Source organism: Montipora capricornis, unplaced genomic scaffold (assembly GCF_036669925.1).
Source record: "Montipora capricornis isolate CH-2021 unplaced genomic scaffold, ASM3666992v2 scaffold_86, whole genome shotgun sequence".
Lineage (NCBI taxonomy): Eukaryota > Metazoa > Cnidaria > Anthozoa > Scleractinia > Acroporidae > Montipora > Montipora capricornis.
Genome location: NW_027180278.1, coordinates 859 through 15000, shown reverse-complemented (window position 1 = coordinate 15000; position 14142 = coordinate 859). Strand labels below are relative to the sequence as shown.

At 38.7% G+C, this 14142-nt stretch overlaps 1 protein-coding gene across 1 annotated transcript; it reads left to right on the top strand.

Moving 5' to 3' along the window:
* The first annotated feature begins 38 nt into the window (after positions 1–38).
* LOC138036944 (MAM and fibronectin type III domain-containing protein 1-like) lies at positions 39–13847 on the top strand. The gene is made up of 4 exons (XM_068882970.1): positions 39–45; positions 1906–2256; positions 6098–6409; positions 13759–13847. The coding sequence occupies exons 2-4, from the start codon at positions 2088–2090 to the stop codon at positions 13845–13847; spliced, it is 570 nt and encodes a 189-aa protein (XP_068739071.1). The 5' UTR covers positions 39–45; positions 1906–2087.
* The last annotated feature ends 295 nt before the right edge of the window (positions 13848–14142 follow it).

The window sequence follows — 14142 nt, the reverse complement described above, 5'->3', positions numbered from 1 at the left end:
CATTGTACGACGCGAGCGAGACGGACTAATCCCAAAAAACTTACGGTATTGCAAAGTTATTATTTTAGGTGATGTTGTCGTCGACTTAGCTGTCGTAAATCTTAAAGTCCGGCTTATTGTTACACTCCCACTGAAAGTGTGTAGTATTCTGTAGAGTTGCCGTTGATGTCTCGTGCGCTCGGCGCCTGTTATGAAGACTAGTGGGGAAAGTTGAACGCCTTGGCTCGAGGCCAACTGAAGTGCCCTTTCATACAGAAGACAAATTTGTGTCGTTTCGTAGACGCGCCTAACAAAAATGCAAGCTTTCAAAACGACAATAGAAACCTTCAAATTTGAACACGAGGCCAGTGGGAATATTGCAAATTGCGAGATTGCGCAGTCTTGGTAACAAGAGGGCAACTTATTTCGATCTAGTTGTTTCCCATGGAGCGGGCTATATTTTAAAAGGAAAATTGAAAATTCTTTGTTACTAAATATTTCGTTTTGTAAGAGTCCCGCCATTGCTAAACACTGGACTCGAAAGATTCGTCCTTCTTATCGTAAAAACCCGTTTTTTTTTGTAACGTTTTGCTTACTTTAAGGTTAAGCGAAGCTCCTCTTATAAAAAGTCTTGTGTTGACCTCCGAGACTGACAATTTCTTTAGCCTTGTATATGCGCCTGGGGATTGAACGCGTCCTTTTTGAGAAATAAGAAATTAAAAGGCTTCGATAATTTTCAGATCACTAAAATACTCATTATTGGTAATTCCGCGGTTGCTGAACAGCGTTGGGCTGTAAATTCTTCAGTGAGCAGTATTTTCGTGTAGTGCTGTTCACAATATTGCACAGGGTGCTCGTATCCTCTAAGGCTGTGGGTGAAATCCTGAAGTGTGATAAAAGCTAATGAAACACAATCAACGAAACGACAGAACAATAACAACAAGCGTTAAGAATTCCACCTGGCCGGAGGCAAACCAGTTGGATATTTATAAGTGCAGCCGAGAAAGTTGAACCAGGGACTACCAGGAACAAATTCAACGAGTCTTGAACCCAGGATCTCTGGTTCTCAAGGCAAGCGCCCTAACCACTGGGCCACACTGCCTTCTAATTAGTGGACAATTAAATGACAGCTACCAGTCTGTTCTTTTCATGTGCCGTTTTATTTTTCTGTCCAAAGTGGTTCAGAAATATTTCGTTATGACCGCCAATATGCCTAGTCTGGCCGCCATCTTAATTGTTCATGGTACAGCGGGCTCAATTATAACCATCGGTATTCTTTGATTGCATTTGACGTCACACGGCAGCCACATTGGTGGAAAGAACAACAGCGAAAAAGTCTTTTGACTCTATTTTTATGCAAAACTTAAGGACGGTGCCTACTAATTAAAGATATTTTTGCCCCGGTGTGTGATTATGCAGGAAAGGTGTATCTTAACAAGTGTTATTGAAATCCAAAAAGAAAATTGGGGATAACCACGCATTTTTCAAAGATAATTCATGAATAATATTTGAAAAAAGCTTTAAAATACACAGTAATGTATGACATTCTTTCTCAAATTGAAACTCGATTATCTCTGAAAAATGCATGGTTACCCCCCAATTTTCTTTTTGGATACCACGAGTACTTACTAAGATCTACGTTCTCCGGATAGTTTTATCCCTGTATTGGAAAGCATCACCAATAGGAAATCCGAGTATCTCGAGATTCGCAGAACGTATGCGCAACAACAATAGTAGGCACCGCCGTATAAGCTACAATTAACTATTGTTTTGGCACAAACATGGCCGTCTTATCACATGAGTGGAATCAAAGAATTCTGAATGGCAAACAGTTATAATCAGGCAGTTCTCATTACTTACTTTGATCACTTAATCTGAGAGATTTCTTAACCAGTTTCATTCTAATTGATTGATTTTATTTTAAAGCTCCGACGGACTTAAAAGTCTCCAAGAGAACTTCCTCAAGCCTTACAATCGACTGGAGTCCGGTGAATGCCAGTGTCGTAGGATACAGAGTTCGATACCGTCGGAACGATATCTCACCCAGCGTTTCTGTGAATTCAAACTGCACGCCAGCCATTAATGTTACGGCTGGACAGCAACTTTGCATGAAACATTCCATGAACTATAGCTCCATATTCGTCTGTAACAACAAGACCACCGTGCGCCTCAAGAACCTGACTCTTTACACGTTTTATTGGATTGAAGTCACGGCGTTCACTAATAAATCATTTGCAAATAACAGCTCCAGAATCACAAACCACACCGACGAGGGAAGTAAGTTTAACCCGGGAAAATAAGGCTTGCATACAAATTTGTTCCGAGTGTTTTATTTTCAGTAGTTTAGCAGCTCTCGCAACCGGCCTTTGTTTGGTATTGTAAGCAGCTTCTATTTCTTTTAAGTCTGAGTCATTGTTTCAACTGTTTAGTCTTTTGTTTTTGGCTAGGTTAGCGAGCCAATCACATTATACGTTACAAGACCTGTATGGTGGCCCAGCATTATCATAGTAAAATATGTAAGTTTTTGAGGAGAAAAGAATAAAAAATGGAAAGAAACGAACAATATAAGCCATCCAGATAGAAAAAAGGGAGAAAAATAGTATTTTAATAAACATTAATGATATAAAGTAAAAAAATATTTGTTGACAAATTAAAAAGAAAAACAAGTAAAGAAAAATAATTTAAGCACTAAAAATATTAAAAAAATACATATAATTGAAAAAAAAAAGAAAGAAAGAAAAAACTTTTAAAATCAACATCGAAAATCAACATTGAAAATCAACATCGAAAATCAACATTAAAAATAAACATTGAAAATACAACATTGAAAATCAACGTTGGAAATCGACATAAGAAAAAAAAAACACGTTATTTCCACGTGGCCTGTCGTTATCATAGACCAGGATGCTTTGCACGCATATTCAATAAATTTCAACCATCAGAGAGGTGATTAGAAGCTCCAGCCTGATACATTAGGATTGTTTGGACGGTGCTTGATATCTGCAGTATATGATAACCAAAGTGTACATATTGTGAGCACGAGAGAGGAAAACAAAAGGGGAACAATGCATTGTTCATAAGCCAGAGAGTGCAGTGGCCCATCATTCTCGTAGCCCGTGAAGACTTTAATCTGCGGACTTCAGCGGAGCTTGAGACCAGGGTGACCCATATCGAAGAGAAATCGCCCGAGAATTCCATTCGCCAAACAGTACTGTACGGGTCCGCAAATGATCCCCAAACTGTACCGCAAATGATCCCATAAAAATGGAACGCAAATGATCCCCATTTTGGACCGCAAATGATCCCGAAAAAAAATTGAGGAATGGCATGGAGGGTGGAATGGAATGGAAAGAGAATTCATGTGAAGAGCGCTTTTTTTTTTTTATTAAAAATCACTTTAAATGGCTCACACAGGTTTCTGTCTCATTTTAGTTTTCCAGAAAGACTGAATTTTGTTTTCTGACCACGATGTTATAAATTTGCCACATTTAATTATCGGACACAATCATCAAAAACTAACTTGGACGCAGTTCTAAACTGATTCTGACCAGGGGCCCGTTTCTCGAACCCTGCGAGCAGAGTCTCTTTCGATCTTCCTAGAAAAATCGGGTCTGCCAGCGGCCTTGATTCAGGGACATTTCGTATTGAGCATGCAAATGTATTTGGGTGTCAGTCACGCATGACCAGTAACTGCAAAACCACGAAACGATTACAAACAGTCGGTATATTCGAACAACTCTGGCAAACACACGCAGAGTTCGAGAAACGGGCGCCTGGTCACAATCAATTTAGAACTGCGTCCAAGTTAGTTTTTGATGATTGTATCCGATAATTAAATGTGGCAAATTTATAAAATCGTGGTCAGAAAACAAAATTCAGTCTTTCTGGAAAACTAGAATGAGACAGAAACCTGTGTGAGCCATTTAAAGTGATTTTTAATTAAAAAAATAAGCGCCCTTCACATGAATTCTCTGTCCAGACCATTCCACCCTCCATGCCATTCCTCAATTTTTTTTCGGGATCATTTGCGGTCCAAAATGGGGATCATTTGCGTTCCATTTTTATGGGATCATTTGCGGTCCTGGTATCATTTGCGGTACAGTTTGGGGATCATTTGCGGACCCGTACAGTACTGTTTGGCGAATGGAATTCGCGGGCGATTTCTCTTCGATATGGGTCACCCTGGTCTCAAGCTCCGCTGAAGTCCGCAGATTAAAGTCTTCACGGGCTACGAGAATGATGGGCCACTGCACTTGCTTATGAACAACGCATTGTTCGCCTTTTGTTTTCCTCCCTCGTGCTCACAATATGTACACTTTGGTTATCACATACTGCAGATATCAAGTACCGTCCAAACAACCCTGATGTATCAGGCTGGAGCTTCTAATCACCTCTCTGATGGTTGAAATTTATTGAATATGCGTGCAAAGCATCCCGGTCTATGATAACGACAGGCCACGTGGAAATAACGTGTTTTTTTTTCTTATGTCGATTTCCAACGTTGATTTTCAATGTTGTATTTTCAATGTTTATTTTTAATGTTGATTTTCGATGTTGATTTTCAATGTTGATTTTCGATGTTGATTTTCAAAGTTTTTTCTTTCTTTCTTTTTTTTTTTTCAATTATATGTATTTTTAAAATATTTTTAGTGCTTAAATTATTTTTCTTTTTAATTTGTCAACAAATATTTTTTTACTTTATATCATTGTTTATTAAAATACTATTTTTCTCCCTTTTTTCTATCTGGATGGCTTATATTGTTCGTTTCTTTCCATTTTTTATTCTTTTCTCCTCAAAAACTTACATATTTTACTATGATAATGCTGGGCCACCATACTATTGGTGCACAACCTTTCAAATTGAAATAAGTGTCGTATTCTTACCCAAATCAAACTCATTTCCCTTTCAATAGCTGAGCACCAAGACTCACTTCGAAACCGAGACAAACAGAGACTCGTAAATGTCCTATTCAAACCCTTTGGTAATAAACGTTTTGTTCCAGGTATTTCTATATCATTAAAATGTGAATGCTACATTAAAATGCAAATACAAAGAATCTTATCCCCGGGAGATTTGAATTGGGTACAACATTTAGTCTACTGCTCATTTTCCCGCAAAACTTGGTTTAAAAGTAGACAGTTTTCTGACGCTGATTGGGACAAACCAGATACCAGATTCTTACTCTTGAATAAGGGCCTCTTGATGACACAACAAGCAATGCACTTAGCCAAGCTACAGGTCTTGGAGATCAGTGAAAATAGCAGTCTGGAATAGTTACAGGATTACTCGAATATTTCCCTATTCCAAATGGTGCCTTTTCAAAATCTCCTTAAGCTGCACGTCGTACTGTGATAGTGGTTTTGGTGTCGTGTCCATGGTCACACAACCAATTTGACCCTATTCCAATTTGACCCTATTCCAGAATAAGAGTACGTGGAGTGATGATTTAAAACGGTATGTCTGGCGTTTTGAAGCAACAAGGATAATAAAGATATGTTTAAAATAGCATTTTAGCGGAAGTTTGACAATTTTAATGTGAATCTCCGTAAAAGCGAAGGATTTCTAACTTCTATTCCACGTATTCCTATTCCGGAATTCGGTCAGTCGAACGCGCCCTTACTGATGTTATTGACTAGTTTGGTATTACTGACGTTCAAGTGAGTCCAAGTCGTTGGTGGGGCCAACGCTTTGGTTTGAAGTTCGTTTAAAAAGACAGGTTTGAGCATTGTACCCTCCCTTTAAAGGGACTCTTACTACTCAGGATTCACGAGGGACTTACAATTTCCAAAAATAGTCTCTTATGCAACTGACCAATCTGGTGTCATCCTTGGAAGGGGTCCATTCATGGTAAACTAGATGTGCTGCGTCGTCTGTTTGTGTCTTGTTTGGTGTAAAGGACATTATCCGCCTGTCAGTATTGGTCATCACTCAATTATACTAAGTTTCTAAGTTAATTTAAGTAGTACACAGTAGGATAGAATAATTATAACTTAAAGTTTTGAATGAGTAGTATAAGAATCTGTGTAATTGTAAACCGTATGTTCGTTTGTAAAAAACAAAAAAGTTTGTAAGTTTGGCCCTTTGTATTGCATTTTTGTTTTTTTCACTCCTAAATAGTACCAAGCAGTCCCCCTGTGGATGTAACTGCATATGTCCATAATTCTACAACAATAAGCGTAGCTTGGCTCCCTGTCCCAAGAGAGGATCGAAATGGAAGAATTATCGAGTACCGGCTGGACATGAATGGCAGGGGCTCTTACACTCGCAATAAGTCCGTCAAGGTGCCAGACGGTGAAGAAGATAAGACTCAGAATGTTACAGTCGATAAACTTAAGAAGTATAGAACCTACACGATCATGGTGTCAGCAGCAACGAGTAAAGGCGTTTCACGGGCCAGTGACGCTATTGAAGAGACGACTGCCGAAGATGGTAAGGCAACTATACTGATTAGAATAGGACCACAACGTATCTCGATATTTTACTGTAAATAAGAGGTGCATTGTCGAGTAGGGACACATCACGACCGAGCATTGGCAAGAGGGGTTTGGGTCTGGGGTAACATCCCTCGATATTCGTTTAATTCTCCACGTCACTGAAAATGATAACGTAACGGCAACGGTAACGATAACGATAACGATAATGATAATAACTTTATTACCGTGTCGATAATTAACTTGCCTGCACACGGTGTAAACTTATTGGGGACGCGTATCTGCCTATCTCGACCAAAAGAGATACAGTCTGTAATTAAAAGACTGTTATAACTGTCTATAGTTAAAGCTAGCTTAAATAACAACTTTCACCATTCTCGAAATGTAAAGTTTGATGCTCTACCAACTGCTAAGCGGGCCGCTTATAGAAATCAGAGTCCTAAACCGCAAGTTTACTAGCCTTGGCTATTTGGTGCTACCCTCGGTAAATAAAGTCTTCACTTACTCGCTCACTCATTCACTCACTCACTCACTCACTCAATCACTCACTCACTCATCACTCACTCACTCACTCACTCACTCACTCACTCACTCACTCACTCACTCACTCACTCACTCACTCACTCACTCACTCACTCACTCACTCACTCACTCACTCACTCACTCACTCACTCACTCACTCACTCACTCACTCACAGCAATTGCTGAATTTACTTCTGGCTACACTTCAAAACGGTCCATGAACATAAAAGCGGAAATCAACAGTAAGCTTTACTTTAATAGTCACTTACTTTCACCAGCTTATGCAAATCAATCTAGTCGTATTTATTCGACTGATATTATTCTATTAATTTTTTACGTAGTCCAACAGTTATCCTTTATTTTTTAACGTACTTTAATTTATCTAATCATTACTATTATTTCTTCAAGATGAATAATCAAAATAACGTTTTTAATATAATTTCTTGGAATATTCAAGGCCTAAAAACTAGGCTTAAACCGACGAAACAAACCGTCTCGAATACCAAATTGAACATTAAATCAATTAAATCTAAGCTATCCAAATTTGATATTATCTGTCTCCAAGAAACATGGGCAAAAGACGAGACATTAACTTTTCAAGGGTACACAGTGTACTCAACCGTTAAAAACACCGTAAGCAGACGAGGCCAAGCAGGGGTATCGGTATTAATTCGAGACTATCATCAAAATTTTGTTTCTCGTATACACAGTGATTCCCCCAACATAATTTGGTGCCGATTACATAAGCAATTGCTTGGACTCCAGGCAGACATTTTCCTGGCTGCAGTTTATCTACCCCACTACAATCACAACGAAAGGCAGAAGAAGACGTTATCAGTATCTTAGAAAAAGAAATTCACAAGTACTCTACCCAAGGCCAAGTTCTTTTACTTGGTGACTTCAATGCGAGAACAGGAACATTAAACGATTTCATTGAAAACGATGCGGATGACTTTTTAACAATTCATAATACCTACAATCGAGACACGGATTGCCCAAAGCGAAACAACGCGGACTACACAAATCAACAAAGTAGGAAGAGAAATATTACGATTATGCATAGGAAATAGATTGCGAATTTTGAATGGCAGGTTAACATGTGATCTCGATGGAAAATACACTTGCTATCAAACTAATGGGGCAAGCACAGTCGATTACGCACTAGCAAGTGAAGACCTTATAAAGACGATATTAGGATTTCAAGTTCAAGCCTTGACAACCTACTCAGATCATTGTCCTATCAGTCTAAAATTAACTCCCTCCCGCTCTCACATGGTAAAAGACAATGCACCTAGACAACCACTATGCAAAGCGGCACCTACTCAAAAGAACTTTAAAAAGTTTCTTTGGAAGGCAGATTCAAAAGACAAATTTCTCAGTGCATTATCCAATCCTAATGTTCAAAGATTATTTGATTCCTTCAACTCAAAACACCACGCATCAGTAGACGATGAAATCTCGCAATTTAACCAAATTATCAATTCGGTGGCCAAATCGTGCCTAGCAACATCGCGGAAAACATCGCGGAAAACATCTAAAACTACCAAAGAAAAGAAACCATGGTACGATCACACCTGCAGACAGTTAAAGAAACAACTGCAACAATTAGTAAAGAAAATTAACCCCAGTTCTCACCAATCACTACGACAAGATTACTTTGTTCTTAAAAAGAAATACAAAAAGCATGTCAAAATGATGCATAAAAGATACAAAAACCAAATAGTAAATGAAATTAATGCTTTACACCCAAAGCACAGTCAAGATTTCTGGAGGTATATTAATCAACTTAGAAAAAGCGATGCTGTCGAAGAGGAAACCTCTGTTTCGTCAGAAGATTGGATATGTCATTATCAGAAATTATTATATGATAGCCAGGAACCGCACACCACTTTGGACTTTTCAAATGAAGATATGGACTGGGAAAACGAAAATTCACCGAATAACGACATTTTAGGGCAGCCTATTACGACCAACGAAATCCATGAACAAATATCAAAACTCAAGTTGAAGAAAGCTTCGGGTATGGATTCTATCCTTAACGAAATGATTAAACACGGACGCTATTATCTAATGCCTTCATTAGAAAAACTGTTCAATGATATACTAGACAGTGGAACATTCCCAACCCATTGGAACATAGGTGTTATAAAACCGATATATAAAAGAAAGGGTGATAAGCGGTCTCCAGCAAATTATAGAGGAATCACATTGACGAGCTGTTTAGGAAAACTATTTACATCAATCTTACAATCCAGGCTGAACAAGTTTATCGAACAACATAACATCCTCAATCCAGAACAGTTTGGATTTCGCCCAAATTCCCGAACAACAGATAGTTTATTCATCCTACAGCAACTCATTAATAAGTATACAAAACAACATAAGAAACTTTATGTTGGCTTCATCGATTATGAAAAAGCGTTTGATAGCGTGTGGCAGTCCGGGCTGATCTATAAAATCTACCAATATGGAGTTAGAGGCAAACTCTTTAAAGTCATTAAATCCATGTATTCGTCGATTAAAAGTTGCGTCAAAACTGATGAAAGCTCTATCACAGAAATGTTCTCATGCAACAAAGGAATAAGGCAAGGTGATGGCTTAAGTCCAGTTTTATTTTCATTATTTATGAATGACTTACCGCAATACTTTAGGGACAACCATTGTCCAGGAGTAATGATTGGAAGCCATTCTCTAAATTGCCTCATGTATGCTGATGATTTGTTAGTTTTAAGTCCCCCTCCAGAAGGACTACAGAAATCGATTAACGTCATTAAAAAGCACGCAGAGGAATGGAAGCTGAAGGTGAATACCAAAAAATCAAATATCATCATCTTTAGTGGGAACGGTCAAACCAAAAACAAGGAAATTTTCCAATATGGTTCAGAAGCATTACCTATCGTCGACAAACAAACATTTTGGGAATAGAAATGACCTCATCTGGTCGCTATACCTACGCAAGAGACATCCTTAGCAAAAAAGCTTATAAAGTTCTTGCGACAGTGAAACGATTGTTCTCCAATTCGGATACGACCACAATTACAATTAAGAATAAGCTTTTTGATGCCCTTGTCAAACCTATACTACTATATGGATGCGAAATATGGGGACCGGAGCTATTATCATATAAGACCCATTTTGACAAAAGCACTATCGAACAAGTCCATATCAAGTTCTGTAAACAAACACTAAATACCCCATGGTACACAGAGAACATTGCCTGTAGGGCAGAACTTGGACGGTACCCTTTAAGTATAGACATAAAAGCTTCAATATTTAGTTACTCGCTTAGATTACAGCATAAAACAGTCAACCCTCTATTAAAGGAAGCCTTTCATCACGCAAAAAGTCACAGCCAATTTTTTGATGTATTAAATAATGACGAAACTATACGAATGCACTCTATAGGCAATACATCAAGCCACTACACATTAAGAATGCTCGTTCCTCCATAAAGAATCAGCTTAAAAAGGACTACATTCGAAATTGGCTGAAGGCTCGCAACAACACTTCCGAAGGCTCTAGAGAGAAATTTACACACAAAGAAGTCAAATTCGACTACCAATTGGAAGACTATCTCAAAACTATCAGAAACCCAGCACATAGAATAAGTATGACAAAATTGCGTCTGGGGGTTCATAGCTTGCGAATACAGACTGGGAAATACGAAAATAGAGGTGCACCAATCCCAGTAGATGGAAGAACGTGTTTAGTCTGCAATAGAGGCTATATAGAAGATGAGCGGCACTTCTTGATGTATTGCCCAGGGTACGATAACATTAGAAATGAGCTCCATTCTCTCCTTTCAACACACGATGTTGTTTTCAAAAGCCTTAATGATGAGGATAAAATACGGTATTTACTTACCCTAGAAAACGAAAGCACTTCAAAGATAATAGGTAAATACACATATTTAATGTTTCAGAAGAGAAAAGACTTCCTAAATGCAAAATAATTAAAATAATAATTTTATACCAATTGTATTACAAGTAATTGTATGATCTTTTTAGTTAATTAGTTATTCTAGTAGATATCATCACCTTTATTGTAACGAGACCGATACCTCCCTTTGGAGAGTAAGTCGCAATAAAGATTTACTGTTTACTGTTTTACTCACTCACTCACTCTCACTCACTCACTCACTCACTCACTCACTCTTCGAGCCATCAACACAGAAGACGACAAAACGTCTCTCTTCATTTTTAAAAAAATATATCATGGGACTGCGTACTCGGTAGAGTGAAATGAGAAAAAACAAAAACAACAACACTCATTCAGCGATAAAAAAACATAGTGAAACTCATATTAATAGCCTGGCGTTTCGAATGCTACAACATTCATCTTCAAAAGCAATATTCCGTTAGAAAATACGAGACCATATTTAAGTCTAGTTTCCAGTCTTCTACTAGCTTTAAATACACTTCGTATTTCCTAACGGAATGTTGCTTCTGAAGATGAATGTTGTAGCATTCGAAGCGTCAAGCTAATAATATGCGTTTTACTATGTTTGTCAACGCAGTTTGTGTTTAAAAAAAAAATCAAACTTATATTAAATGGCCAAAGAATAAGAATAACTACAATGAAATGAAAATGGGAAAGATCATCGTAGGTTAGTTGAAAAACGTAAAGTGCCCCTGTGACCAAAAAATCAAGTCTTATTTTTTTTGGATTTCAAAACTATGTTAACTTAACACTAAGGCCAAAGTTTTTTAAAACTTTGTTTTTTAAAACTGTTTTAAAACTGTTTTTTAAAACAGGTGTCTTTTTGAGATGAAGGCTTAAAAGCCTTTATCTCAAAAAGACACCTGTTTATGTCAACCATAGTTAATCGAGGGACTGGTTATGAAACCTTAGAACCTTCAAAAGCGAAAACAATGTCGTCACAATCGATGTTGAATTTACCGTGACCCTGCTGACAATCTTTAATTTTGTTTTCGCTTCGCACGGGTTCGCAAATTAGTTGCGCATAATTTAAGCGAAGGATTTGATTGGTTATCTTCTCGAAAAGAGGTGTGTTTTGTGCAGGGTCAAGGCCAAAAATACGGACAAAAACATGAACAAAGGAGCTTGTCGAGTTTCATAACCATCTCCATGCATTAACTATGTTTCAACTGGAATTTTCCTATTTAATGGTCTGCCATTACAAACTTTAAGTTCTTGAGAGAGCTGGATCGAGGAGAAAATGACGTCAAAAGGCGCACTAGTTTAAGAATGCAACGCATGCGAACGCTGCATAATTAATATGCAGCACGGGAGTTTTAGTCTTCAGACTTTTAAACTAATAAGCTTGCGTTCACACGCTGAAATTTTAAGCTAGTTAGCCCTTGACGTCACTTTTCCCATGATCCAACCCTCTAAGGTCCAATCGGTCAGTTTTGAACGTAACTAACAGCGGACCGTGAAATTCAAACTTACGCTCAAAGTAAACGGCCTTTGGATAAAAATCAAAGCTTAAAATTTTGCCAGTCAGGTGTTAACCAAACACACTTTCAAGTCTGAACTTTACTTAGTTGCAAAGGAAGCTTAAAAAAAAAATATCCATACTTGAACGGGATTTGAACCCATTACCGTGAAATTGCACCATTGGAATCAGCTCCGCTTTCTTCACCCCCCGCACCTTTGCCAACCTCAGTGCTTCATATTTCTCGATCTTTTCATGTTCTTTCTCCTTCGCTCTAGTATCGCCCGGGATCACAATATCAATATAATTTGGACCACTTCCTTTGTTCCGTGATCTCGACCGATATGGCACCATAGCCGAGATAAGGCAGCCTAGCCAGAAAGTCCAACTCTCTTGGTAGAATAAAACTTTATTAATTTGGTAAAAACGGGAAAGAACTTGTACGAGCTCGAGCTGAAGCTAGCGAAATTCTAATACTAAAAAAAAAGGAACTCTACACTAGTTAATTTAACCATTGATAAGAAACTTGCGGCAAAGTATAATCTAAAAGTGACTGCGAAAAATGAAATGAATGTCCCAGAGGGAAATCTTAAGCCACACTAGAGGTTCGCTTAAAACAAAGGATTGTTCGGTACAACTGTCACTTGGGAAACCAGGGTGAGACGGCACATCCTCGTTTTTGTTTATCACTGTAATGTCCGCCGGGTCTTCTTGCGTCAACCATTCGATCGCACCGAATGGTTTGAAGTCCCACAAGAGCTTGTACTCTCTGGAGCCCATGAAGAGGAGCTTACCTCTCCCACTCATAGCCCTGCGCGGTCAAACTTTGCGCGTATCGTCCTATTTTTAGAACGCCCCGAGGGGAAGGGGGGGGGGGGTGTGCGGGCGTACTCCCTTATATGGGCTATATAGTTTATGTGCGGTGACAAAGGGTATGGTTTGTTAGCCGGTTGGTCTGAAATAGGAAGAAGCGTCTTCGTCATTAGCCGATAAGGTCCGTCAACAAAGCCCTTCTCGAATTATTTCGCCAATTTGTCCATAAGTAGGGCTAACCGGTCACATGGTTCATATGGCGGGGGTAGAAAACTAGCAGTTTCACATTACACTAGAATCAGTAAAGTTATCAAATTTTTGGTCAGTTCTGAAATAGGTAGGAAAAATCGCAGATTTTTGTCTGAAATAGGGTAACTCAACTCAATTTTCCTGGGAGTACCCCCCCCCCGCCCCCCCCGCCCTCGGACATCTCTCTTAATATCGGATTATTGAGGACATTTGAGGATAAGGGCTTGTACGTCTTGAGATGGTTTCAGTAAAGCGCCGAGAACTATGAATCGTGCTATTGCTTTGTGTCGAAATGTGGGGAGAAAAATACTACTAGTGATTATTGTTATTGGTCATTACTTATCTTTTGTTTTTTTCCTATGCAGCACCGGATAAGGCCTACAAATCTAACGGTATCAAAGTCACGGCTGACTCCATTTCAGATCTCTGGCACCCGTTACCACAGGATCTCTAAACGGGAAATTACGTGGCTATGAAATTCGTTGGAAAGATTGAAACAGAAAATTTTTCGGTCGAACTACTTATTAATCGAGGGCAGTGCACATAGGGTACAAAAGGGCAGCGGCATTCTTTTTTACTTCCACCCACTAACTTCACTCTTCGAAAATTGACAGTATACACGAATTTATTCAGTGGCATAGCCGCCCACACTGGAGACCAAGGAGGACGGGGTCCATACAGACAGGCCTATTTTATGTCAGGCGAAGGAGGTTAGTGGCTGTCACAGTAACTAAAGCCTATCTAATGAA

Bases quoted from the DNA above. Each gene is read 5' to 3' on its own strand.
- LOC138036944 (XM_068882970.1), top strand. From the start codon at position 2,088: ATGAAACATTCCATGAACTATAGCTCCATATTCGTCTGTAACAACAAG. The intron at 2,257-6,097 runs GTAAGTTTAACC...ACTCCTAAATAG, and splicing joins AAACCACACCGACGAGGGAA to TACCAAGCAGTCCCCCTGTG. The intron at 6,410-13,758 runs GTAAGGCAACTA...TTTCCTATGCAG, and splicing joins AGAGACGACTGCCGAAGATG to CACCGGATAAGGCCTACAAA.